Source organism: Mus caroli, unplaced genomic scaffold (assembly GCF_978045245.1).
Source record: "Mus caroli unplaced genomic scaffold, Mus_caroli_1 scaffold_13, whole genome shotgun sequence".
Lineage (NCBI taxonomy): Eukaryota > Metazoa > Chordata > Mammalia > Rodentia > Muridae > Mus > Mus caroli.
In genome coordinates this window covers 92,782,645-92,809,166 of record NW_028227268.1, presented here as the reverse complement: position 1 = coordinate 92,809,166, position 26,522 = coordinate 92,782,645, and the positions used below count along the sequence as shown (strand labels likewise).

Sequence of the window (26,522 nt, the reverse complement as noted above, 5' to 3'; positions counted from 1 at the left end):
TTGTCTTGGCTTCATCCTTCTCTCACACCCTGTCCTTTTCATTTCCATCCCTTCCAGGTAAACACAGTTCTCCATGGATGCTAGACGGCTATAGGTGGCGCCCAAATGAGAGGGCTGAAAACGGGAGACCCACTGAGAAATGCTGTCTTGGGTGGAGTTTCACATAAAACAAAAGAAGTAACAGTATCCTGCATGGTAAGCAGCGAACAGCATTAATGCTAGCGCTAGTTATAAAGTTTATTTTTTGGAGGCTGTTGTTGCAGGAGGTATATTAAGGAGATACAGCTAGGCTGAAGAGGTGTTGACCTGATGCCAACTTTACCTAGGGGTGACATCGCAATGGGACAGGAGAATTATATATAGACGTTTGTCCATAGCCAAGAGCTGCATCAAGTGGGAGGAATAGGGATTAAAAAACAGATGTTAGAAAAAATTCTTAGCTCAAGTGGATTTATGCTGTCCATGGTTCCCAGAGGTAGGGATGGTAAATATACAAATGACATGAGAAAGAGAGAATAGGTTTCTTAAAAGCAATTGTCCCCTGTCCAGACGCATTAGCAAAAGAGAAGGAAAATGGATATAAGCTATTTCAGAGCTCTCCTAGGGACAGGAGGAAATCGGGAGACATCTTGCTTCTTTTCTGGCTCCTACTGGAGATATTCTTAGTTGTGGTTATATCTAGGTTCTTTTGGGACATCAAGTTCTCTTTCCTATTATCTGTCCTTGATGCACTAATCTGTCCATGAGTATCAATTTATGTCTGGTTTTTTTTTTTTTTTCATTGTTTGAATAATTGTTGGTCAGTGTTGAAAAAAGTGTTGAAAAGAAAAAATAGTTAAAATTGTATCTGCTGGCAGTCCATCCCTTGATTTAGTTTAACTTGTTTAAAAGGCAGTCTTAGTTTGCACAGCAGAAACTGATAAGTTACCCTGCACTGTACTTGGGTATTAAGCACAGCTGGGGATGAAAAGGTCAGCTCAGGAACTTTGGGAAGGTCATGAAACACTGGAAGGGAGAGGCTAATTAACATTCCTCAGACCACAGGGTAGAACCGACCTGTGGGTGGGGATGTATTCCACAGCACAGACCCTTGCTCACTTTCAGACAATAGAAGTCCTTGTCACCTCATTCCCTAAAGACTAATCAGTTTAAAAGTTGCACTGTTCCATCACAGTCATACTGTGCCTAGTTGCTGATGCTTTGTTCTGCCCCTGAAAACCATATAAAAGCTTGCCAAATAGGCACCAGGGGTCGTAGCCTCTCCTTTGGGTCTGGGATGACCCCAGGGCACTGGAACAATAAATTCCTCTTGCTTTTTGCATCGATCCCCGCTCCACGTGATTCATTCAGGGTGTCCCCAGTAATCTAAGACTCCCCAGAGTGTTACAGAGAAGCCTTACTAGGGGCTGATTACCAAATCACTTTTTTTTTTTTTTTTTTTTTGGTTTTTTCGAGACAGGGTTTCTCTGTGTAGCCCTGGCTGTCCTGGCACTCACTTTGTAGACCAGGCTGGCCTCGAACTCAGAAATCCGCCTGCCTCTGCCTCCCGAGTGCTGGGATTAAAGGCGTGCGCCACCACGCCTGGCCCCAAATCACTTTTAAAGGGGCCCACAGCTTTTCAGAATCTTTGGTAAGGGAGCTGATGGCTGGTTTCTCCTAGAAAAATCTCTGTAATTGTGTTTATTTGGTTTAGTAAAGGACAAGGTGTTTCTTCTCTTGAAATTACAGCTAGAAAGGATGAGAAATGTTTGTTTGGTCTAAATAAATAAGATGTGTGTAGCCACTTCATCTTTGTTTCTTACTGGTTTTAAAGGTATAAATATGTTCTGCATATCTTGGTTATAGAGTATTGGCTTATAAGTTATTGGGTATGATTAGAAATTTGTTACATTGGTAACAGAAAATTAGCTTAAAACTGGCAACTCAATGTTGGAGTCATTCTAAAAAACAACACTTGGCATGAACCAACCCAGAAAAACAAGTCTCTAAAGATACTTCTAAGTTGGGGTTTTATTTAATGTAATTCTTATCCTAGAAACTAGTAAAGGACAGGATTTAAAACAATGTCTCTTTAATGAGGTATTAAAAATTGCACTGTCATGCATTCATATATAAGAACTGGTAGCCAAACTTTATAACATGAAAGCAATGCTCTTGGTATTGATTTTTTTTAAAGAGAATGGATTGTTTACACTGTTGAAAAAAATGGGTTTTGTTTTCCAAAATTATGGTTATGCTCTAAATTACAAAAGAAACTAAAAAATTATAGTTAAACTGCCAGTGTTCCATTGGCTGCAGTTTGCAGTTCGATCACAGGTTCTTGATTTTTCTTGATTTTTAAACTCAGCCATATTTGTAATTAAGAAAAAAAAATCAAGCAAATGGAGATGATTGCAAGGGTAATAAAAGAGTTTAAAACAGCTGTAGCACAGTACTGGCCTGCTACAGTAATGGCCCCTTTTATACAAGCTTTATTGGATACAGTGGTAGAAGGAAATTTACCCCCCCCCCCCGCCCCCCAGATTGGAAAGGGAATCTCAGTGGGAGTTTACCAGGGATCAAATGAAGTCTTGATGAACTGTTTCAGGAATTTGTGGACTGACTGCTTAAAGCAGCTGGTAGAATTTTTGGAGATCCTCAGGCCAGAGCTCCTTTTGTTACACAATTGGCTTATAAGAATGCTAATGCAGTCTGTGTGCCGCCATTCGGTCATACTAAGCCAAGACAGACTTATCTGGATACATTTGTCTGTGTACAGAAATTGAACCCTTATATAATCAGGGTCTGGCTTTTGCTGCTGCCTTGCAGGGGACTAGAGTACAAGCAATGCTTTCACAGCACCAAGGTGTTAAAGAATGTTTTAAGTATGGAGACATAGGTCATTTTAGGAAAGACTGTCCAAAATATAGAGGCATACGCAGGCAGCAGAATCACTCTCCTGGAATCTGTCCTTGGCACAGGAAGGGTAATCATTGGGCCAGGCCTCAGGAGGTAGGCCCAGATTAAGAACATTTACATTTGAGTTAATGTAAAGCTCAGAGCAAGTTTATCAGAAGCTTGTGTAGCATTCCTTTTGTCTTGGTTATCCTGACTAACCCCTAGAAAGTTGTTTACTAAATTTTGTTTATTGACTTGCTTGTTCCTTGGGGAGGAGGGATCAGCCTCAGATCCCAAGGCACTCACAACAGGCAGCTTTTGGGGGCCATGAACCTGCTTCTAGCCAAGAAAATCCATTTCTGGACTTATCAGAACAACCCCAGGAAGCACAGGATTGGACCTTGGTTCCACCACCTACACAGTACTGACTCCAGAAACCCTGCCTTCAGGAGTTTTGGGGCCCTTGCCTTCAGAGACCTGGGGGTTACTTTTAGGCCGAAGCAGCATTATTATAAAAGGATTACAGATCTATCCAGGTGTTATAGATAATGATTATGTGGGAGAAATAAAAATTATGGCTGCTTCCTCCCATGATATTATAACTGTACCTGCTAACAAAAGAATTGCTCAACTTCTTTTAGTTCCCTTATATCTGCTACCTTGCAAATTTGTTAAGAGTAAGAGAGGACAAGGTGGCTTTGTACTGATGTGTACTGGGGCCAACATATTACTAATAAGAGAGCTAACCTTAAATTGCTAATTAAAGGGGAAAAAAAGCTTTGAAGGATTAATAGACACTGGAGCTGATGTACTCACTCACCTCCAAGGGATTGATTATTCCATTAATTTAAAACAAAGTTCCAAATTTAAGATTTATGAAAGGTTAATGAAGCTAGGGACTTATGAAGGCATTACAACCTGGCCTACTACTCAGATGCCATTCCAAATAGATTCAAAAGATTGTTTTTATACTATTCCTTTGCATCTTGATGGGTGGAATAGGTTTACATTTAGTGTGCCTGCTTGTAATTTTGAAGAACCCACGAAATGATATCATTGGAAAGTTTTGCCTCAAGGAATGGCCAATAGCCCTATATTATGTCAAAAATTTGTTTCTGCTTCAGTACAAGAAGTTAGGACTTTGAATCCTTCTGTGTATGTTATTCATTATATGGATATTTTATTAACTGATCCCTCTGAAAGAGTTTTTACTACAAGCCTTTGCTATTATACAATGAGCTTTAAAATCTTGGGGAGAAAAAGATTCAAAGACAATATCCTTCTCAATATTTGAGACATCAATTATATCCTAAACAATTGTGGTACAGAAAATTCAAATAAGAAAAGATAGTTCACTTACTTTAAATGATTTTCAAAAGTGTTTAGGAAATGTTACTTGGCCAAGACCTCACCTTAAGCTTGTCACAGGAGAACTTAAAATGCTCTTTGATATTTCTCAAGGGGAATGCAAATTGTTCCCCTGGACAATTAACTGATGAGGCACAAATGACTTTGCAGAAGGTAGAGGAAGCTATTAGCCAATAACAAATACATTGTATAGACTATGAGCATTTATTGACTGTTTCATAGCAGTCTTTTGGCAAAAGGGATCATTAACGTGGATTCATCTTTCTTTATCTCTAAGTAAATTTTGAACACCCTATTATGAAGCTGTTGCTGCATTAACACAGAATTGTAGGATAGAATCATGAAAGTATTTTGGAAAGAATTGAAAGAATCTAGTGGGGAAACCCCCACTCAATTCCTGAATCAGCATGCACTCAAGGAATCACGAGATGCCGTCTTGATGCAAACACACGAGGTAGTTTAATGACGGAACTCCGGGCCAACAGGTATCTCACACAGGAGATAGCAGTTGTCAGCCACGAGGCTCGAAAGCTAGGGGTTTTTAAAGAAAAGGGTCTGGGGCTGGGGGAGGAATTGGCGTGGTTTCACACGATTGGTTCATTTAAACATACACATCAGAAAAAGAGTACGTGCAGGTCAGGGCATCAGGAATTCTGAGGACCAGGTGCTTATCTAAGTCAGCAGAGCATCTGGTTAACATTTAACCCAGGTCAGAAGGGTGGGAGATAGGGAGGTGTCAGGCCAGTCCAGACATTCTTGTATGTCTTCCCTATCTTTATGGCTAGCCAGTTCCTGGGATGACTTTACAGCCTTTGTTCTGTGCTCTAGGCCCAAAAAGTCTTCCTAACTAGCAAGCTGCATGAGTCATGTACCTTGAATTTTAATTTTCTTTCAGAATGTCTTAAGAACCTGATGAAATGTTTATTCTTTATTCCAAACAGCAATTACATTGGTTATTAAAGAAAACTGATATTTCGCCTATTGCATGGAAACATTTTAGGCAAATCTGATAATCTTTATCCAAAAGACAATAGTTAGAATTTGCCTCTATACATACTTTTGTATCTCCTGTAAATTTACCCATGCAGCCAATAAAGAATGCATTTACTGTATTTATAATCAACTCATCTAATGGGAGAGAAGCATTTGTTTATTCTCCTGAGTTTCCCCCTTGCTTCACAAATAATTGAATTATGTGTTCTAACCACTGTTTTTGAAATGTTGAGAAAATCAAGCTTTTAATTTGTATACTGATAGCCGAAATATAGCTCATGGTTTACAATTGCATGAAATTGTTCCATTTTTAGATACTGCTAATTCTCAAATTTTACAGTTATTTATACAAATACAGCTTAATTTAAGAAACATGTACTGTTCCTTACTTTAGAAGACATTTAAGAGCTCATACATGATTGCCTGAACCCCTGGCCAATGCCACAGCACATTTGTATCAGGACTTACAGGAACAATTAGCCAAATAACCTCATTCTTTATAACATCAAAATAGTAATAGTTTGAGACAACAATTTGATATTTCTAGAAATTATACACATCAAATTGTAAACACTTGTTCTCAGTGTCCTCAATTTCTTCATGTACCACATAATGGTGTTAATTTTTGAGGATTCATACCTAATCAATTATGGCAAATGGATGTTACTCATATTTCCTTATTATCCTAAAGAACAAGGTATTATGGAACAGGTCCATGGAACTTTAAAACAATATCTTCATAAAAAAACAAAAAAGGGGGGATTATATCCCCATACACCACATTATTTAAAACATGCTTTTTGTTTTTAAAATTTTAAAATTTTTGTGCCAAGGAACTCTCTGAGTGTGGGAGGAGTAGCTACTGACACTTCTGCCCTGGTTTTGCAAGTAAAAAATTATGAGCTCCTTGGAACAGTAATAGATATAGATACAGAAAAGATAGAAACCTCTATTTCCCATTTGCAAGAATCTCTAACCTCCTTGTCTGAGGTAGTTCTTCAAAACAGGAGAGGACTTGATCTTTTATTCCTCCACCAGAGAGGACTATGTACAGTCCTTCATGAAGAATGTTAAAGCATTTTATGGCTGAAGTTCGAGAAGGACTAGCCAAAAGGAAAAGAGAAAAAGAACAGAATCAGATGGTTTGAATCCTGATTCTCCACTTTCCCATGGCTTACAACTTTAATTTCTACGCTGCTTGGGCCATTAATTATAATCTCATTGCTTTTAACTTTTCAAACTTATATCTTAAACAGATTGGTTGCTTTCATACAAGATTGCTTTCAGCAAGCTTAGCTATTTTACCATGGCAGTTATTCATCACTATGAAATGCATTGAGTGCATATTCATGTGTCCTTTGTGACTTTGGTCTGAATGGGAAAGAGTGTGCTATAGAAGGCCATTAGTAGAGATGGGTAAGAGTGTTCTTGAGCTCCTATCGACTTAAGACAGAGACATACATCAATCCTATGTTTGTCCTCCATGACAATATAGACTATAGATTACCTAATATAGGCCCGGTTGCCTGGCCACACTTTACCCTAGATAAGATTATGGAAAACAAGTATATTTTGTGCCCCAGTCCAGCTATAAGTACTGCTTATCTTTAAAAAACAAGAAAGGGGGAATTGTGCTCTCCCCAGCCTTGAACAGTTTTTTTTTTCCCCAGCCCTGAGCAGGCTGAATAGACCTTACTTGCCACAGTGGACCTTAATGATCTAGGTGGAGTCTTCTGCCCTGGTTACTTGGGCAGCTTCCTATAGAATAGACTGCCTGTTGAGTTTGGTTTGCTACATTATCCAGCTGAAACAAAGGATGAGTTTTGTGGTTTTCCCTTTATAAGCTGGAGCTACATAGTTAAACTCTGAGCCTGATCAGAACCTTGTCTTGGCTTCATCCTTCTCTCACACCCTGTCCTTTTCATTTCCATCCCCCTTTCAGGTAAACCCAGTTCTCCAGTCTCCACTGGATGTGTACATATATAAATTGAAAATCCTCATGGATGTTCAGCATGGAATTTGACAAATTACAATTTAAAGTATGTTATCTGATTTCACATTTGTATATTGCTTTATCCTATCTATCTTGCTTTCTACCCATTCATATACACTTAGTTTTCAATCATTACCTACATTTCTACCCAGTAGTCAATGTTATTTATACATAAATTTTTAGTATGGCTTACTTTGTGCAGATGGAAGATTATTTCAGCAAAGTTTAATTTTTTTTAAAGAGTTAAGAGAACTACTAAAGGATATAAATAAAAAGTCATGTATCACTGTCACAATTGATCTTATATACATATTAAAACCTTTCTATGCATTCCAGTATTCCTAAAGAAGTACAGATCTTTTTTCTTCTTCTTCTTCTTCTTCTTCTTCTTCTTCTTCTTCTTCTTCTTCTTCCTCTTCTTCTTCTTCTTCTTCTTCTTCTTCTTTTTTTTTTTTTTTGGTTTTTCGAGACAGGGTTTCTCTATATAGCTCTGGCTGTCCTGGAATTCACTTTGTAGACCAGGGTGACCTCAAACTCAGAAATCCGCCTGCCTCTGCCTCCCCACTGCTGGGATTAAAGGTGTGTGCCACCACCGCCTGGCTTCTCCAGATCTTTACTCCAAACATGAATATGAAGACATATCTATCTTCCACTTTCTAAACTAAATGGATCCTCAAGCTGTCTGTGAGCTGGGAAGTTGACTATTTTTCATGGTGTTTTGCATTCTTTCACACAAGGAGCATACACAATGCCTTAAGGTGAGGAAGCATTCAAGGCTGATCCTTCTTGTCTGGAGTACATGTCAGTTACTATGACTACTCCTTAAGATACTCCTATAATTGTAGATGCTTGGCAGTACTTTGGAGATAGTAACATCATTAGGGTTGCGAATCCCTAATTCTGGCATGCCACGGATCCCCTGTTCACCATCCCTAGAGGTGCTTCAGGAAGAAAGGTACAGGTCTTTGTGACCGGGGAAAAAGTCAGCCTCTTGGCCATTTCCAAAGTCTGGGATAATCCTTTGCTCCCTTAGGTCTCAGCATTTCTACTTCTCTTTTACCCAATGAAGATTCGGCATGTATCTGCTCCACACCCATAATACAATGCTCCCTTAACTTATCATAATGTTAGTTTCAAATAATAGGAATGTGCTTCTTTTCTTTTAGATTATATGGAAGGTCACTTGCCAACATTGCACTGTGCCATGCACTCTGGTCAAGTCTGCTTGACAGGCTGAAAAGTCTGTAAGCACTCAACGAGGAAAAAAAAGTTTCGTGGAAACTCACCTCCTGGAGCTTTGACGTTCTCATTTACCCATATACTCATACCCTATTTCTGCGTTAGTCTGGTGTATGGAACTAGGAGCTCTCTTTTAATATTTTATTATAAATGCCTTTTAAGATTAAATTCTGAGGGCGTGGTGGTGCACGCCTTTAATCCCAGCACTCGGGAGGCAGAGGCAGGCGGATTTCTGAGTTCGAGGCCTGCCTGGTCTACAAAGTGAGTTCCAGGACAGCCAGGGCTATACAGAGAAACCCTGTCTCGAAAAACCAAAAAAAAAAAAAAAAAAGATTAAATTCTGTTATAGTTAAGTCTCCCCAGTGTTCCAAGGTCCCAGAAGCTGAGTTTAGAATCCTGTAAGAATGCAGTAAGGAAGTTACCTATTCAGTAACTAATTAAGCATTACAAAAGACGGAGCCAGTAGCTCAGAGCCGGTCTACAAACTATAAAGGACAGTAGCAAATCTCACCCAAACAAGGGAACACCATAAGAGAGCTAGGGAATCCCACTGAGACAGAGATCTTTTCTACAGCTAGGTACAGCAAGCTTCATATTAGAAGCAAGTTGGTAAATTCTTCTGTAGATCCAGGAAATCGGGTGTTGGGGTACTGCAGTATTCATGAAAAGGTCTGCTAGTGCAGAACCCCTGGTGATGGGTTTAACAATAGACTAGTTTACACCTGGCTCCCTTCTTTGCAGCAGCAGCCTGGTCCCCACCTTTTTTTGATGTATACATTCCTTTGTATTGCATCACTGTAACTTGGTGGATTGTATTTTGTCTGGTTTCTTGTTATTTCTTTGGTATAAAAAGTTTGATGCTTAAACTGACAAAATACATTCAGATTCTACACAATCTCGCATGTTGGTCTGTCTGTCACCCACCGAAGCCTTGTCCACCTGCCCCAGAGACCCGTTCCACACAGACAAAGGAACCCAGAGGGTCTGCAGCACTTATGTATATGTAATATGTTATTATAACCCACAAATGAACTTTTCAAGCTAACAAACACCCCATGTCTACTTCCTTCCTTCTTTCTTTTTTTTTGTTTGTTGTTGTTGTTGTTTTGTTTGTTTGTTTTGAGACAGGGTTTCTCTGTATAGCTCTAGCTGTCCTGGAACTCACTTTGTAGACCAGGCTGGCCTCGAACTCAGAAATCTGCCTGCCTCTGCCTCCCGAGTGCTGGGATTAAAGGTGTGTGCCACCACCACCAGGCCTACTTCCTTCTTTCAATTCATACCATGCAGCAGGTAGGGGAGAGGCCTGAATACAAACTTGTAGGTAAAGGTCATGCCTTGGGCCATATATAGCTGTGGAATTTGCTTCACAGATAGGATGGTAGTTTTCTTTCTCTATGTCTTTTTCTTCTCTTTTTTTAAAAAATGAAATGGAAGTTTACTTTATCTTTAAATTTATTCTTCTATAATATATTATATCCCCTTCAGTTTCCCCTCCCTCCACTCCTTTCAGTCCCCCCTCCACCTACAATCTCCCCTAGATCTACTCCTCCTCCATTTCTCTTCAGAAAAGGGCAGGTCTCTCAGGGATATCAACTGAGTATGGCATAACAAGTTACAATAAGACTAGGTACTCTCATATCAAGGCTGTATGAGGCAATCAATAGGAAGAAAAGGATCCCAAGAACAAAAAGGGAGTCAGAAACACTTCCCACTCTCAGTGTTAGGAGTCCCATGAGATCACCAAGCTACACAACCATGACATACCGGCTCCATGATTGCTGCTTCAGTCTCTGTGAGCCCCTTTGAGTAGTGCATAGTTGATTCTGTAGGTCTTGTCCTCCTGTTATCATTGAACTCTCTGGCTCCTACAGTCCTTCCTCCTGCTCTTCTTTGAGATTCCCCTGGCTCTGCCTAGTGTTTGGCTACAGGTCTCTATATCTGCTCTCATCAGTTCTAGATGAAACCCTTTTGATGACAATTGAGCTAGACACAGGTGTAGCAGAATATCATTAGGAATTATTTCATTGCCTTGTTTTTCTTCTCATCAGTTGTGTTTGGATCTATCTTGGGTCTCTGGTCTCTGCAGCCTCTGGTTCCTAGCAATCCATGGATTGTCTGGCATAGGCTCCCACTTGTTGCTAGTGGGGGCCTCAAGTTGTACCCATCATTGGTTGGCCACTCTCTCAAGTTCTACACTACCACTTCCATCTTCTGTAACCAGGCAAGGTTTTCAGGGGTGGGACTGGTACATCAACCCAACCATGAAACCTTCTACCTACAATTTGTTATGCCTTCAAGATGTACTTGGATGGTCATTTTTAACTTGTTTTCCCAAGGGATTTGAAGTAGACCAAAATACAAGGAAGGAGAAACTAAGTATGAGGGACCTCTCCATTCCAGTTCAGTCACACCAGTTGTGTTAAAACAGAACAAAACAACAAACAACCAACTTCTTTTATGTATTCAGTTCTATGTAAAACTGTGTTTTAGTGGAGGGTTCCATTGTTATTAAAAAAAATGTGAAAATCAGGTCTATGAAGATAAAGGTACTTGATGCCTGGGACACAAGGAAACAAGATACAAGATAGGAAAGAAATGACTTATGACCTCTACATACAAATCATGATGCATTTTTGTAATCACACATAACCATACAAGTATATACACAATAAAAATAAATAAAATTTAAAATAAGAATCTGTTGTGGGTGGCTCAGTGCTGTTGTATTTTGATGTTAATTCTGCTTTCCTAGGAGGGGTTGTCTGGAATAAGTAATGAGTCACATACTCAGGTGACTCCTTGTGAACCATCCCCTAATGAATAATGGATTCAATAGTAGAGAGGAAGAGAGGAAGGAGGAAAGAGATAGGGTCCTTTTGAACTTAGATAGCGAGAGGACAAAATGTAGCTACTAGTGTCTCCCTGCCTGTTTCATTGGCTTATGGCAAATCTGCTAAGATTCACCACCAGAGGATTTAGATTTAATATGGTTTACGAGATTAGGATTCTAGATATTGTACCCAACGAATGAGTTACCACTGTTTCTGAACTAAGTTTGTGTGGCATTTTCCTTCACGTGGTGGTTCAACTGGGTTCAAGAGAGAAAGGTACGGCCACAAAGTGTGGGTTTGCCAGATGTGCACCACAAAGGCCATGGGGGTTTTGAAACATGGGTCAGACATGGTAGCGACCCACCAATGGGAACTTAGTGAGCTGGGTGGAGAGATTTTGGAGCTCTGGGCAGAAAGTCTGCTGAGATGAGAATACCCAGCTGGAGCCATGTAGCCTGCTGGTGCCCAGTGTATGTGGGAACTTGCCATTCTTTTCGATATTTCCCACAACAGAAGTCAGTGGAGTACATATATAATATATGTGCAAGTGAAATCCTGCTGTATTTTCCATTAAAGGCCTTTCCTATTCAATATTATAATTCCTTGTACAATATTGCCTGTTTATCATTTGAAGATCCCCAAATAATAGTTCAAGTTTAGGTGATTTATTTAGACTCTCAGTGTTTTTAGTCATAGGGTAATAACTGAAGGGAGTAGATTAAAAGTTTCAAAGCTTGCTATACTGAAACTAGATCTTCTAGCTCCTATCCCCAAGCTTGCCTATCCAGACCACAGAACAATGAAGTCAAGGATATCAAGTCAAACTTTGCACTAAATCAGGTTTGAGTTTAAGCAGAGTTTTGCATACTAACTCTCTGTTGCTATTACTTTCTGGTTATGGTGATTATCATACAATTTTATTTTAACTGTTTTTAAGACTAATCACTCAACCGTTTTGTTTTGTTTTTTGATTTTTGATTTTCAAGACAAGGTTTCTCTGTGTAGCCTTGGCTGTCCTGGAACTCATTCTGTAGACCAAGCTGACCTCAAACTCAGAAGTCCACCTGCCTCTGCCTCCCAATTGCTGGGATTAAAGGCGTGCGCCACCACTGCATGGATAATCCTCACTCTTAATAGTAAATTATTATTTAGAAGACATTAAAAGTCAGCCTACTAGGCAACAGTACACAAAGGTAATTTTAGTTAATTTTATTTTATGTCTAGCCAAAATAACATATATACTGTAACATAAAATAACATATATACTGTAATATTTTTATATGACTCCATAAAACAACATTGTACTTGAATGTTCATATCAGATAATTTATAATGACATTTTATTTTATAATATTTAGTTTCTGCTTGCTAAAACATAGGTGAGTAAATGTTTTCAGTTTCAGACATTTCAGTAATGTATAATTCCAGAAGAGACACTTTCCATTTTTAACTCTCCTACTATTATAAATCTAAGAATGTTTTATTTTCTATAGTATAAGCATTGCAATTGATATTTTTCTTCCATTAATATCGAATACTAAAATCAGAGTATTCCAATTTAGAGATTGTTTTTTCGTTAGAAAAGTCGGCCCGGTCGATGCGAGAACTAGGACTCCCAACCTTGCTCAGCCAGGACTTCCTATAAACAGAAACAAATAGAAATGAGTATACAGAGTACACGCAGGGTTACTAAAATATGCCATAAGGAAGTTGACATTTGCAATGTAACTTTTGCATAAAATGTTTTATAAGTTGTCTTACATGCTGATGAAAATGTTACAATGAAATACATTACTCATTATATCAAACTTAATTAAAATAAACGAATAAATTTGCTTACATTGTATATGTTGTTGTAAGAATATAGTATTAATAGTATAATACATAGTTACACATGGACAAAGAAAGGAAATAATTTAAGCAACTTAGTTCATGTTAGGGTTATTCTCCCTACCCATCACCCCAATAACAGCAACAAAACCAGCCAATCAACCAACCAAACAAACTCTTCATGGTCAGTATTACCTTGCTCTTAAGTTTCAAAATAGTTTTATAAAGTGGTCAGTAATAAAAGCAATTCCCCATTCTTTTCATTACCAAATATATGGTAGACTCATATGTGTATTATGTATGTGTGCGTATGTATGTATGTGTATGTGCACATGCTATATATAGAGAAAACATTATGAAAAAGAAAAGACATAATTTCTGTAAAACATCAGATAAAGTTATATGATCTTTCTTTCATATCTAATACTGTTCTTACCATATACATTAGCAAAGTTACTGCACTGCATGAAATAATCTAATTGTTCTGAAAACATTTTTCTGCTTATTCAGAGAAGTTGTTAATCCTAACGTATTGGAAAGACCTATGATTTAATTTGTGCATTTGAGTACTGTGGACACATGACCTGGTCCTCTGGCCTTACAGTCTTTCCATTGTTTCTTCTGAGATGCCCCCTGGGCCTTAGGTGTACAGATTGCATTATAGATAGATCATCTGGGGATGGGTTCCTGAGGTCAGCTTCTGTAACTACCTTATTTGGCACCACCTTTTACTACCAGGCTCTGAGTGAAGACACTAGCATCTAGACTGTCAGGCCTGTTGGAGGAAGCCTGCTAATCTTGAGTTGGCTTGCTTTGGCTTTTTGAGGTCTCTTGTTTAAGTGCCTTGTTCTGGCCTTTCTGGGTAACCTGGGCACAGAAGGAAGGAGGGAATGTTGAAGGAGGAAATAAATTAAAAGAAAAAGGCACGAGAGAGAGAGAGAGAGAGAGAGAGAGAGAGAGAGAGAGAGAGAGAGAGAGAGAAGGAAACATTACCTTTGATAGGCTCTTTAGAAAGTCTAAAATCCAAGTAATAAAAATGAAAAAAGAATGTAAATCAGAAAAATCTATTGACAGAATGATGTTATTTGATAGCCATTCCACTGCGATGTATTTTAAGTGTTTTGTGTAGAGATTTTTTTTTTTTTTTTGGTTTTTTTTCGAGACAGGGTTTCTCTGTATAGCCCTGGCTGTCCTGGAACTCACTTTGTAGACCAGGCTGGCCTCGAACTTAGAAATCCGCCTGCCTCTGCCTCCCGAGTGCTGGGATTAAAGGCGTGCGCCACCACGCCCGGCTGTGTAGAGATTTTTTAATGAAAATAATTTTTTTTTTTTATTTCTTTACCAAAACCACATTGGCTTTAACAATGACACATTAGCAACAGAAGGAGTATTTTCATTATATATGTATTTCTTACATGTTTGATGAGGATTATAGATGTGAGAAGAGTTTTTAGGGAAGGAAAATCACAGTGATCTTGCATGAATGACTTCCAAGCAACTTCAGGCCATCTTTGCATTGTGAATAAGTAAAACACAGTGTTGGTGAATATCAAATGACCAGGGAAAGAGCTCTTTGTCTAATACATTATATTATAATATAATACTATATATAATGCTATGTATTATTATTGTTTTTATTATTATTATTATTATTATATTGTGTGTTCATGCATGAGTGTGTTTATATATATTTGTGTGTGTATGTATATGTGTGTGACCGTGTATTTGTGTGTGTGTGTTTGTTTGCATTACCATTCAGGCAGTCAACAACCCTCAGCCCCATTGCAGTTTCTGTAACATTCTCTGTAATTCTTTGTGGCAGATGGTGGATATTTAGCCGTCAGATACAGTGAGTGCCACACATTCATGGACTTGGCAGCAGCAAAGCAGCCATCTGTAGCTTTTGAAAATAAGCTTAGGCTACTGACTTCCCAGGGTCAGGGTAAAAGGGCCTTGCTATGTAATTGCTTATGTGTTCTTGGTGATGTGCCTCCTTGACACTAGTATGCATGGTCTAAGACAGAATCAGTTTTGTTATTGGATTTTGATGTCATTACTAGATAATAACATTGAAGGAATGAGTCTATGTCTTCTTCAGGTCTATAGATCTCATGCCTGAGTGGGTTTTCTAGGTCCTGTAACATACACATGCAGAAAGAAACCCTGAGTATTGACTCAAATTTGATTTTATATCACATGAAACAAAAGCTTTAAAAAATACTGTTTGAAAGCTAAAAAGAACTTTTGCCCATGGTATTCTTCTATGAAATAACATAAGTAATGGGCATAGTTGTCCTCTCAAAGGTTGCTGGAGGCCTTGGGACTGACTAATGACCCCTCTGCCCCACCCCCCACTCCCACTTATGCCTGTGAAACAAGGTGATTCATTGCAATTAGTTCATTTATTTTTAACAGCTCTTCCAATTTTCCTTCATTTCTTGTGAGTGAGTTTATGCAGAACAGAAATAAACACAGTGACTGGCTTTACTTGGTGCCATTCTCACAACATGGCAAGGGTAGCAAGTTCATCCTGCAAGCCCAGCCACAGATATGCTGCTAACTTCTAAGAATAGCATGTGGCTGTTAATGAGATATATAAAAGTCTTAGTGTATTTTCCTTAGTACTTCAAAAGATAGACAAACACCCACTCAGTATTTATTGTATCAATTGAGGGTTTTCAAGCCTTTTACTGGACAAGGTCTCCTTTTATAGTATTTTTTTCCTCAGTTGAGAATTCTTTGTTTAGCTCTGTACCCAATTTTTAAATAGGGTTATATGATTTTCTGGAGTCCAACTTCTTGAGTTCTTTATATATATTGGATAATAGTCCTTTATTGGATTTAGGATTGGTAAAGATCCTTTCCCAATCTGTTGGTGGCCTTTTTGTCTTATTGACAATGTCTTTTGCCTTACAGAAGCTTTGTAATTTTATGAGGTCCCATTTGTCCATTCTCAATCTTACAGCACAATCCATTGCTGTTCTGTTTAGTAATTTTTCTCCTGTGACCGTATCTTCGAGGATTTTCCCTACTTTCTCCTCTATAAGTTTCAGTGTCTCTGGTTTTATGTGGAGTTTTTTGATCCACTTAGACTTGAACTTTGTACAAGGAGATAAGAATGGATCAATTAATATTCTTCTATATCATAACTGCCCGTTGTGCCAGCACCATTTGTTGAAAATGCTGTCTTTTTACCACTGGATGGTTTTAGCTCCTTTGACAAAGATCAAGTGATTATAGGTCTGTGGGTTCATTTCTGGGTCTTCAATTCTATTCCATTGATCTACCTGTCCATTGTTGTACCAGTTTGTTTGTTTGTTTTTTTAATCACAATTGCTCTGTGGTACAGCTTGAAGTCAGGCATGGTAATTCCACCAGAGGTTCTTTTAATGTTGAGAATAGTTTTTGCTATCCAAGGTTTTTTGTTATTCCAGATGAATTTGCAAATTGCCCTTTCTAAGTTTGTGAAGAATTGAGTTGGAATTTTGATGGGGATTGCATTGAATCTGTAGATTGCTTGCGGCAAGATAGCCATTTTTACTGTATTAATCCTGCCAATCCATGAGCATGGGAGATCTTTCCTTCTTCTGAGATGTTCTTTGATTCCTTTCTTCAGAGACTTGAAGTTCTTAACATATAGATCTTTCACTTCCTTAGTTAGAGTCACACCCAGGTATTTTATATTATTTGTGACTATTGTGAAGGGTGTTGTTTCCCTAATTTCTTTCTCAGCCTGTTTATCCTTCGTGTAGAGAAAGGCCATTAATTTGTTTGAATTAATTTTATACCCAGCTACTGCACTGAAACTGTTTATCAGGTTTAGGAGTTCTCTGGTGGAATTGTTAGGGTCACTTATATATACTATCATATCATCTGCAAATAGTAATATTTTGACTTCTTTCTTTCCAAATTGTATTCCTTTTATCTCCTTTTGTTGTCTAATTGCTGTGGCTAGAACTTCAAGTACTATATTGAATAGGTAGGGAGAAGGTGGGTAGGCTTGTTTAGTCCCTGATTTTAGTGGGATTGCTTCAAGTGTTTCTCCATTTAGTTTGATGTTGGCTACTGGTTTGCTGTATATTGCTTTTATTATGTTTAGGTATGTGCCTTGAATTCCTGATCTTTCCAAGACTTTTATCATGAAGAGGTGTTGGATTTTGTCAAATGCTTTCTCAGCATCTAACGAGATGATCATATGGTTTTTGCCTTTGAGTTTGTTTCTATAGTGGATTACGTTGACAGGTTTCCATATATTAAACCGTCCCTGCATCCCTGGGATGAAACCTACTTGATCATGATAGATCATGTTTGATGTGTTCTTGGATTCAGTTTCTGAGGATTTTATTGAGTATTTTTGCATCAATATTCATAAGGGAAATTAGTCTGAAGTTCTCTTTATTTGTTGGGTCTTTATGTGGTTTAGGTATCAGAGTAATTGTGGCTTCATAGAATGAATTGGGTAGAGTACCTTCTGTTTTTATTTTGGGGAGAGTTGGAATTAGGTCTTCTTTGAAGGTCTGATAGAACTCTATACTAAACCCATCTGATCCTGGGCTTTTTTTGCTTGGGAGACTATTAATTACTGCTTCTATTTCTTGAGGGTGTATGGGGCTGTTTAGAAAATGTTCCAACTTTTAATAAGGACACATGTTCCACTATGTTCATAGCTGTCTTATTTATAATAGCCAGAAGCTGGTAAGAACCCAGAAGACCCTCAACAGAAGAATGGATACAGAAAATGTGGTACATTTACACAATGGAGTACTACTCAGCTATTAAAAAGAATGAATTTATAAATTCTTAGGCAAATGGATGGATCTGGAGGATAGAATCCTGAGTGAGGTAACCCAATCACAAAAGAACACACATGGTATACACTCACTGATAAGTGGTTATTAGCCCAGAAACTTAGAATACCCAAGATACAATTTGCAAAACACATGAAACTCAAGAAGGAAGACCAAAGGGTGGATACTTCGCTCCTTCTTAGAATGGGGAACAAAATACCTATGGAAGGAGTTATAGTGACAAAGTTTGGAGCTGAGATGGAAGGAAGGACCATCCAGAGACTGCCTCACCTGGAGAACCATCCCATAAACAACCACCAAACCCAGACACTATTGCATATGCCAGCAAGATTTTGCTGACAGAACCCTGATATAGCTGTCTCTTGTGAGGCTATGCCAGTGCCTGGCAAATACAGAAGTGGATGATCACAGTCATCTATTAAATGGAATACAGGGCCCACAATGAAGGAGCTAAAGAAAGTACCCAAGAAGCTAGAGGGGTCTGCAACCCTATAGGTGGAACAACAATATGAACTAACCAGTACCCCACAGAGCTTATGTCTCTAGGTGAATATGTAGCATCCCTAGCAGGCCATCAAAGGGAGGAGAGGCTCTTGGTCTTGTGAAGATTATATGCCCCAGAACAGGGGAATGCCAGAGCCAGGAAGTGGGAGTGGGTGGGTTGGGGAGCAGGGCTTGGGGGAAGGTATAGGGGACTTTCTGGATAGCATTTGAAATGTAAATGGAGAAAATATCTAATAAGAAAATGTAAAAAAAGAAATAAAACCACCCAAAACCAATATTTTATAAGAAAGCTTTATGATTTACATAACAGTTTTTTGTCTTTGAAACAGCATAATGTAGTGTGTGTGTACAGAAAACCAGTCTATAATTAAAGGAACTCAGAAGCATTTCACGCTGTGAACTCAGTTTGAAAACTGCCCTATTAACCTACCATTGAGCAAAGTTACAGAAAGTAAAGTCTATGGAGAAATCATATACGGAAACAGCACCAGCAACACTGCCTCCCCTGTGTTTCAAGTGAGTATTGCCTGCAGAAAGTAGGAATGTGAGTTCCTAGAATGATGTGAAAACTGCTATCTAAGTACTACTCTTGACTGAAACAAGGAGATGAAATTAAAGCACTAGAAAGCTAACATTAGCAATAATTCATAGCAGTTCTATTTCCTGGAACTCAAGTGGAATTATCCTTTCAGATATCTCTGCAGCCTGAAGTGAAGAAGCAGACAGTAAGAAAAGACAGCAAATTAATTAGAAGCTAATGTGGTACTTGCCAATCTCAAGCTTTTAAGCTAGCATTAATAGTGGAAAGACAGTGCATAACATTTGTGTTATTCTTGCTTATCAAACAGGCTTCTTTATTCAGTTATATGTGAATAAATATTTTATTATAAAAATAAATTTTTAATAGTATTTTGATAACATGTCTAAAAATTTGTCCAGGAAACCCCAAATCATGCACCACTAACCTGAAACTAGACTCTTCATCTTTAAAAAGAGAGGACCATTACTGTCATCACAGAGATCATGAAAAGGCTGAAGAGGGTGTTTGGTTGTGAATCACTTAATCGAACATCTAGGTCACATAGTAGGCACTTAATAAGTGTTACTGAAGTTAAGTGTCCACTGCCTTTTCTCATTTAGAAAGCTCTGGAATCTCCAGAGTTATATACTTCTAGGGAAATTCCATTCCCAAGGCCCCCTCATCTTGGCAGAAGCATTTCTCGGCTGTAGTGTAGACTGTCACCCAACATCTTCAATTAATAAGTCTGGGAAACTATCCTGGGATAATTCAGGTCAAACTTCAAACTTCATGTAAATATCACTGACTGTAAAAGCATAAATTACATTTGAAATCTTAAGTCCAAGGCAATTCAGGGAAATGTAGCTCCTAATTTTGTTGGGTCTGAGATAAAAGAACAGCAAAAGGAGTTTGGACTGGAAGTTGAGGAGGTAATAAACATACCGTGCTACTGTTGTTCAATAAAACCAGATGCTATGGGATTCAGAAGTAGTAGATGTCTTTTGTTTGTTACCAGTGTTCAGTTTTACTCTATTATTTTGCTGGAGCTACCTCCTCATATCTGAAGGAACACCAGCATTGTTGAGTCAACTGAATAGAAGCCGAAACACACAGGTAAAGGAACTTCCAAATGCTGCTGGGACCAAGTAAAAAGTAAACTGAATAGTGGTTTGTGAACCGTAGCAAGACAGCATTACTGATGCAGTTTGAGTGGAAACCAGGTTAGAACTGTTTCAGGGGTGAGGATGGAGCAAGAAATGGAGACAGCAAGAACAGACAAAGCTCCTGAGCTGTCTGACTATAGAGGAGGAGAGACTGTAGAAGAGGAGACAGAACAGCTTCAGAGAGCTTCAGAGTTCTGCTGATGGCCAGTCCAGCCAGCCTAGATTTCGAATTCAATGCCTTTGGATATCTCTGAACATCCTGTCCCAGAAGTGTACTGAGGAGGGCTGTATTAAGGACACACAGTTCAGTATGTTCTCTGTCCCAGATATGTTAAGATCTATTCCTAAAGGAAGCCAAATGAAAAATGAGTTGGCCAGACACTCTTGTCTTTTTAACCTTTACCCTGACTTTTCCATTTTCCTCAAAAAAATGCTATTAAGTAAATTGAGGCTAATGCCATTAGCAGATGGAGGACTATTAGACAGTTTAGAGTCAAGTGCAAGCCCACCCATAGCAGAGGTCCTATGGTAAGCATCTTTATGGCCTTCTTCCTAGCTCTATTTTGTGCTCCTCCCTTATTTTCATTCTTAAGTATCCACTCTCTTGTTAGCAGCTTAATATGTTCTTACACATCATTTAAAAATCTATAGGGAACAAAACAACAGTATAATAAATATATAAAGATATGATCCCTTCCCCTCCCCTGATACTAATTCTGTAACTTTCTCAATGGGAACCACAGGTTATCTATAGACTTGTGTTTTACGACCAACTTTGCTAGAGACCCTTTTCCACTAAAGGAAGGAACACAATGTTCTTCTATCACAAAAACATGTAGTTTTAGGACAGTGGGCTCTGCAATTGCAATCCAGTTCTTGGTCCAGAAAGACTGGAGTCAGACTGGACTGATTCTCTGAGGGCTGTGCCTGTGTGCTAGCAGTTGCATTCCCTTGGCAATCAATCACTCTAAAAACAGTTTGCAGACAAAGGAATCTCATGACCTAACAGATAGTTTGTACAAAATCATTATGTGCATACTTACACTTTTATTTTCAATCATTCATTCAGCCCCACATGTGTCAAGCTAAATATGTCACATTCTGCCCCAAATGTGTCATATGCAGCTCCAAATGCATGAAATAGTGAAAACACAATTTAAGCCCAACATTGAGGCAAATACCCAGTTAACATGTGCTTCATTTCCAGGGAAACTTGGGTCTCCTGGGCAGAAATTATAAAGAAAAATACTAAAAGTTCATAGCCAGATAATTTTAGCTTAGGATATTATAGCTTGCTTTTAGACATAGGATATAAATCAAGAAGCATATAAGCAAAAACCATAAAACGGATGCGTGCTTGCCTCTGTTACAACTCACTTATTCTAAAAAAGAAAATAATTAGCTTGTAGGGTCTAATTACTATCTCTTATAACTTTTGTTTAAATACATTTAATTGAATTTGTCTAGAGAAAAAATACAGAGCTTGAAGCATTTTCCACAATCATGTTGATTTTTCCGTCAAAGCGCCTGGCTTTCTCACCAGGCATTCTAAGTCTCATTTGTAATAATACGGTCCTATTTTTCATTTTAGGCTTTACCCCATAGTTCCAGAGTCTAGAATTAACCCCATATCACAACACTGAGCACAGGAGCTTCTCCAAACCCTCCTATGACTTCTGTCACATACTCTCTTGCTGTTCTAGTTCTAAGATAAATTTTGTTTAGCCTCCACTATCAATTCATCTGTACCTGTCTTGGGTATTGTTCATCTCCTAGCCTATTTACCCACATAGTTATTTATGTTCACATAAAACCTATGAATGATGCATCTGTGAGCGGTGCATCTGTGAACCATGCAATGTGCACTCTGGTACCACCATTGATATAGTTTATATATGCTACTTAATTTCAGATAAATTGAATTCATTTAGGTAAGAAGCTTTCTGAAATCTGAAGTGTGAGATTTTGGGGAATTGAAATCGAACCTTTTGTTTTAAGCTCCAACAACACGGTTAATTATAACTGAACTCTGTGGTGCCAATGATCCTTCTTAGCGGGAGTTCTTTTTACTTTGCTGAGACCTGTGGCTTAATTCATCTCCCTCTTTACTCCCCGATTTAGCATGAAAGCTTTAGATAGATGTATGCCCACTGAGTCCACTTGATTGTTCAGATCTATCACCTCTACCTGCTTCCATGCCTCTGCCCATTCACATACCCCTTACCCAGTGTGTTCTCTTGCGTCCTAGAACCTGCCAGGATGTCAATAGTTATAGGTTGTTAGCCATCTGTACAGCCCATCAACTTTGGTTTGAATTTTATTTTTATGTCTCTCTTCTTTTTCATCCTTATCACACCCAAAGTCAAGCTCTTATCTGTTTGCCAGAAATACAAATTAAACTTGCTTCTGAGGCACAGAGAAGTCTTAGCAGCTGCTATGGAAGACTTGAAATTTGTCCCTTTCCTACTAGTGTTTGGCTCTGTACATCTTTTATTGCTGGATCTCAATGGGTTGCAGTGAAGTCTTAGAAATAAAGTAAAAACCCAAAATCACAATTTGTATATCATCTTTATTACAGTTAAAATTTATCTTAAAATAGCCACAAAAGATGTGTCAGACGCTTAATAAGAGTCATTAAAGGGGCTGGAGAGATGGCTCAGAGGTTAAGAGCACTGACTACTTTTCTAGATGTCATGAGTTGAATTCCCAGCAACCACATGGTGTCTCACAACCATCTGTAATAGAATCTGATGCCCTCTTCTGGTGTGTCTGAAGACAGCTACAGTGTACTCATATAAATGTAATAAAGAAATCTTTAAAAAAAAAAAGAGTTATTAAATACCTATTCTGTGCTCTGTGCTAGGCAAACAAGGCAATCAGGAAGACTGCCTGTCTCCAGTGAACTCTAGTCTGATGGGAGAGACACATGATTATAATATGGCAAGATGACACAATGACAAAGAATGCATGACATGTGGGATGCTGGGGAGCATAAGTTATGTTGGAAGACTTGTATATTGCGATGAAAACTTAGGATTTCTGGAAAGGATAAATTAGACATTTGAAAACAAGGAGTATGCCTGGAGAATGTATGTTTGTAACCTCTTTAAAGGAATTTATCTACACAAGGATGGGAAAGGAGAACTGTGTAATCATTGAAGTTTCAGCTTTTTCTTACAGCAAGGATGTATGCTGTATAAATGTAAATGTAAGATATATAATAAGCAATATAGCAATTGTTTTATAAGCTACTGTAATATGTAGGTCTAAGGATATGCTTAATGTTGCATTTTATTGATTAAGTGCTAATTAATAAGAATTTATATTGTCAGAACTTACTTGCTCTTACCAAATGTTCTATTAGTCAAGCCAAGCAGGGCTTGGATGTTTGTTATCAAGCAGAGTATGTTGACACTCCCATTTACATACACGGAATTCATTTAGTATGTTAGTTTTTATAAATCTGCTCCATCATTGCTGTGTTTGGTATTTCTTAGTAAGGTCAATGTTCAATACTGAGGCCATCTATGCATTGACAGCTATCAGGTTTTCTGGCAGCACAGCCCTAAATGTGTTGAAATAAAACACAGAATTTGCCACTCTAAAAATATTCTATAATTTTAGGGAAAATTGAAAAAATGTTTCTCTTGACTTAATATTGGAAACTAGAAGTCTAATGGCAGTGTTCTCTTTTCTTTTCTTTTTTTCTTTTAAAGAATTATTTGTTTTTTTTTTTTTTTTTTTTTTTTTTGGTTTTTCGAGACAGGGTTTCTCTGTGTAGCCCTGGCTGTCCTGGCACTCACTTTGTAGACCAGGCTGGCCTCGAACTCAGAAATCCGCCTGCCTCTGCCTCCCGAGTGCTGGGATTAAAGGCGTGCGCTACCACGCCCGGCAAGAATTATTTGTTTATTGTATGTACATTTGTATACTGCAGCTGTCTTCAGACACACCAGAAGAAGGCATCAGATCCCATTACAGAGAGTTGTGAGCCACCATGTGGTTGCTGGGATTTGAACTCAGGACCTCTGGAAGAGCAGTCAGTGGTCTTAGCTGCTGAGCCATCTCTCCAGCTCCATGTTCTCTTTTCAAAGTTAACAGTTGCTGAGACTTATCCATGTCAGTTCCCATGGTACTGTATCTTTTTTTTTTTTTCTTAGTTCTGAGACAGGGTTGCATTTAGCCTAGGATGGCAAGGAACTGACTATGAAGCTAAGGCTAAATTTCTGATTCTCTTGCTTTCACCTCTTAAGTGCTGCAGTTACAAGCATGCATCACCAAGATTTACAAAAAGCCTTACCTTAGTAAATACAGGGAGAATGGCTACATTGAGGTCATGTAGTAGAGCTGGATCATTTCAAAGCACATTTGATTAGAGTACTTAGCAAAATCAAGTTATTTAGGACAGGAAGTTCTGTTTTCTTCTTCATGTACTATCTTACAGAGAACTTTAAAATAATATTAGGGACCGTTAATATGGTTTAGAGAATTCTAGACCATTTCAGTTCAGGTTACCATGGTGTTATTTATTTATTTATTTTTAAAATAGCTGAGCCCTGTTCTTTCTTTGGTACGGTAAAATAGCATTAAAAATATAAAACATGTCCATATTATAAATACCTTATTTCTCAGATTTAATGAACATATTTTTCTTTTCCTGTGCTTAGACAAGAATGTTTAACCCATTGGAATATGGTAAACAAATTTTAGCAAGTAAAGCCAATTCTTTTTTTTTTTTTCCTTTTTCCTTTTCCCTTTTTCCTTTGTTTTCCCCTGTAACATTGTTAGGTTGCTTTGAGTATTTCAGCTTGTCACATGACATTAAAAGCACCATGCCCATGGAAGCAGAAACTACACCTGAGATGCCACCCTCCTCTTTTGTGTCTATGTTAGATACTGCCCCTAGCCTCTATAATGTTTTAAATTCCCACATGTAAAGTGGCTTATATAAAACAGATTGACTATTGCTCTATCCACTATCCATCCATTGGTGCAGGAACTCAATAGGAAAAAAAAATGATATCCTAATGTTAGTTCATTTTCAACAAGAAATGGTTTACGTCCCCTGGGCTTTTCTTTTAGTTTAGAGAACAAAGGTTTTATGGTCTCAGTATGATGTTGATCTTTATAAAGCTCAAGAGATCTTTATAAAACTAAACATTTGTGTGCGCTGCAAGTTCTTGATTTTAGTTCTTAAAATAACTGCTGTAACTATTGGTGATACAGCTCTTCCTTCCCTGCTTTCATTGGCTAAGGATGAAATATGCTCAGGAGTATTCAGGTGTAAAGATGTAGCAATATCAAGTAATGATGCCTGAGATAAACTGTGTATCTCCTAGGCACTGTGTACCTTCCTTTGGATTTTTTTTTTTTCATAACAGAAGAACATTCTAGGGTCTCAGGAGGTGGCAATAAGAACAAGTTAAAATACGGAAAGTATGACTGTTGTGAGCAATTTGCAATCTTTAAGATATTTAGAATGCACATTTAACATCAGGATCAGTCTGTATAAATTGGATTATGTTATTGAACTCTTTTATATATGCAGATTAGGAAGATGAAGTGGCCCAGATAAACCATGTCAGAGGCATGACATAACCAGAATGTAGACTCCACCTGCTATTCAGGGTAAGCCATTTGTTCATAATTCAGTGTTTAGATAATTTTGGACACACTTCTTAACCACTGAGACATCAAAGAGCTAGCATTGTTTGAAGGCAAGCACAGGGAGAATGCAGTCCTGACATAGACTCAAGACTATCTTCTCTTAGACTTACTAAGAAAGGAAGAGACACATGCTCCTAGAATAAGGATGCAGGTGAGCTGGCCTAGCTCCTCAGTCATTTCCTAGTTTCTAACAGCCTCTAGCAAAATCCAAGGTCAATCTAGTTTCTAGGAAATAAAAAGTCTACCAGGTCACAGAAGACTAGAGCCACAGCTATACACAGACACTTCCATTTATTCCATTTCTCATGGCTTCTTCAGACCTACCATGGGCAGGCTACACCTGTTAATACCTGTTTCCTCAACCCTGATATTTAATTATTTCAATACAATAGTAACAATACAATCACTGATCACTGATCACCATAACAGATGTAACAATAATTTAAAAGACTGAAGCATTTTGAGAATGATCATAATGTTTCCCTAAGGCTGTTAAAATATTTCAGTGGGTGAGGACACTTGCCACCAACCCTGATGACTGAGGATCAGGATACACATGCTTAAAAGAGAAAAATCAATGCTTATAACATGTCCTCTGATCTCCACATATGCACTGTGGCATGTGCATATGTGCACATATACACAAATATAAATGCAAAAACAAAATCAAAATGAAATGCCCAGATACAAACATCCTTTGCATACAAAACATGTCATTGAGGAAATGGTGCT

General features: G+C 38.2%; 1 protein-coding gene across 1 annotated transcript in view; it reads right to left on the bottom strand.

Moving 5' to 3' along the window:
- Positions 1 to 12,490: 12,490 nt before the first annotated feature.
- Positions 12,491 to 26,522, bottom strand: part of Acyp2 (acylphosphatase 2) — a 147,959-nt gene continuing 133,927 nt past the window's right edge. Inside the window, exon 4 of the mRNA XM_021176827.3 lies at positions 12,491 to 12,940. Within this exon, the coding sequence (XP_021032486.1) occupies positions 12,826 to 12,940 (115 nt within the window). The 3' untranslated portion in view covers positions 12,491 to 12,825. The remainder of the gene's footprint in view (positions 12,941 to 26,522) is intronic.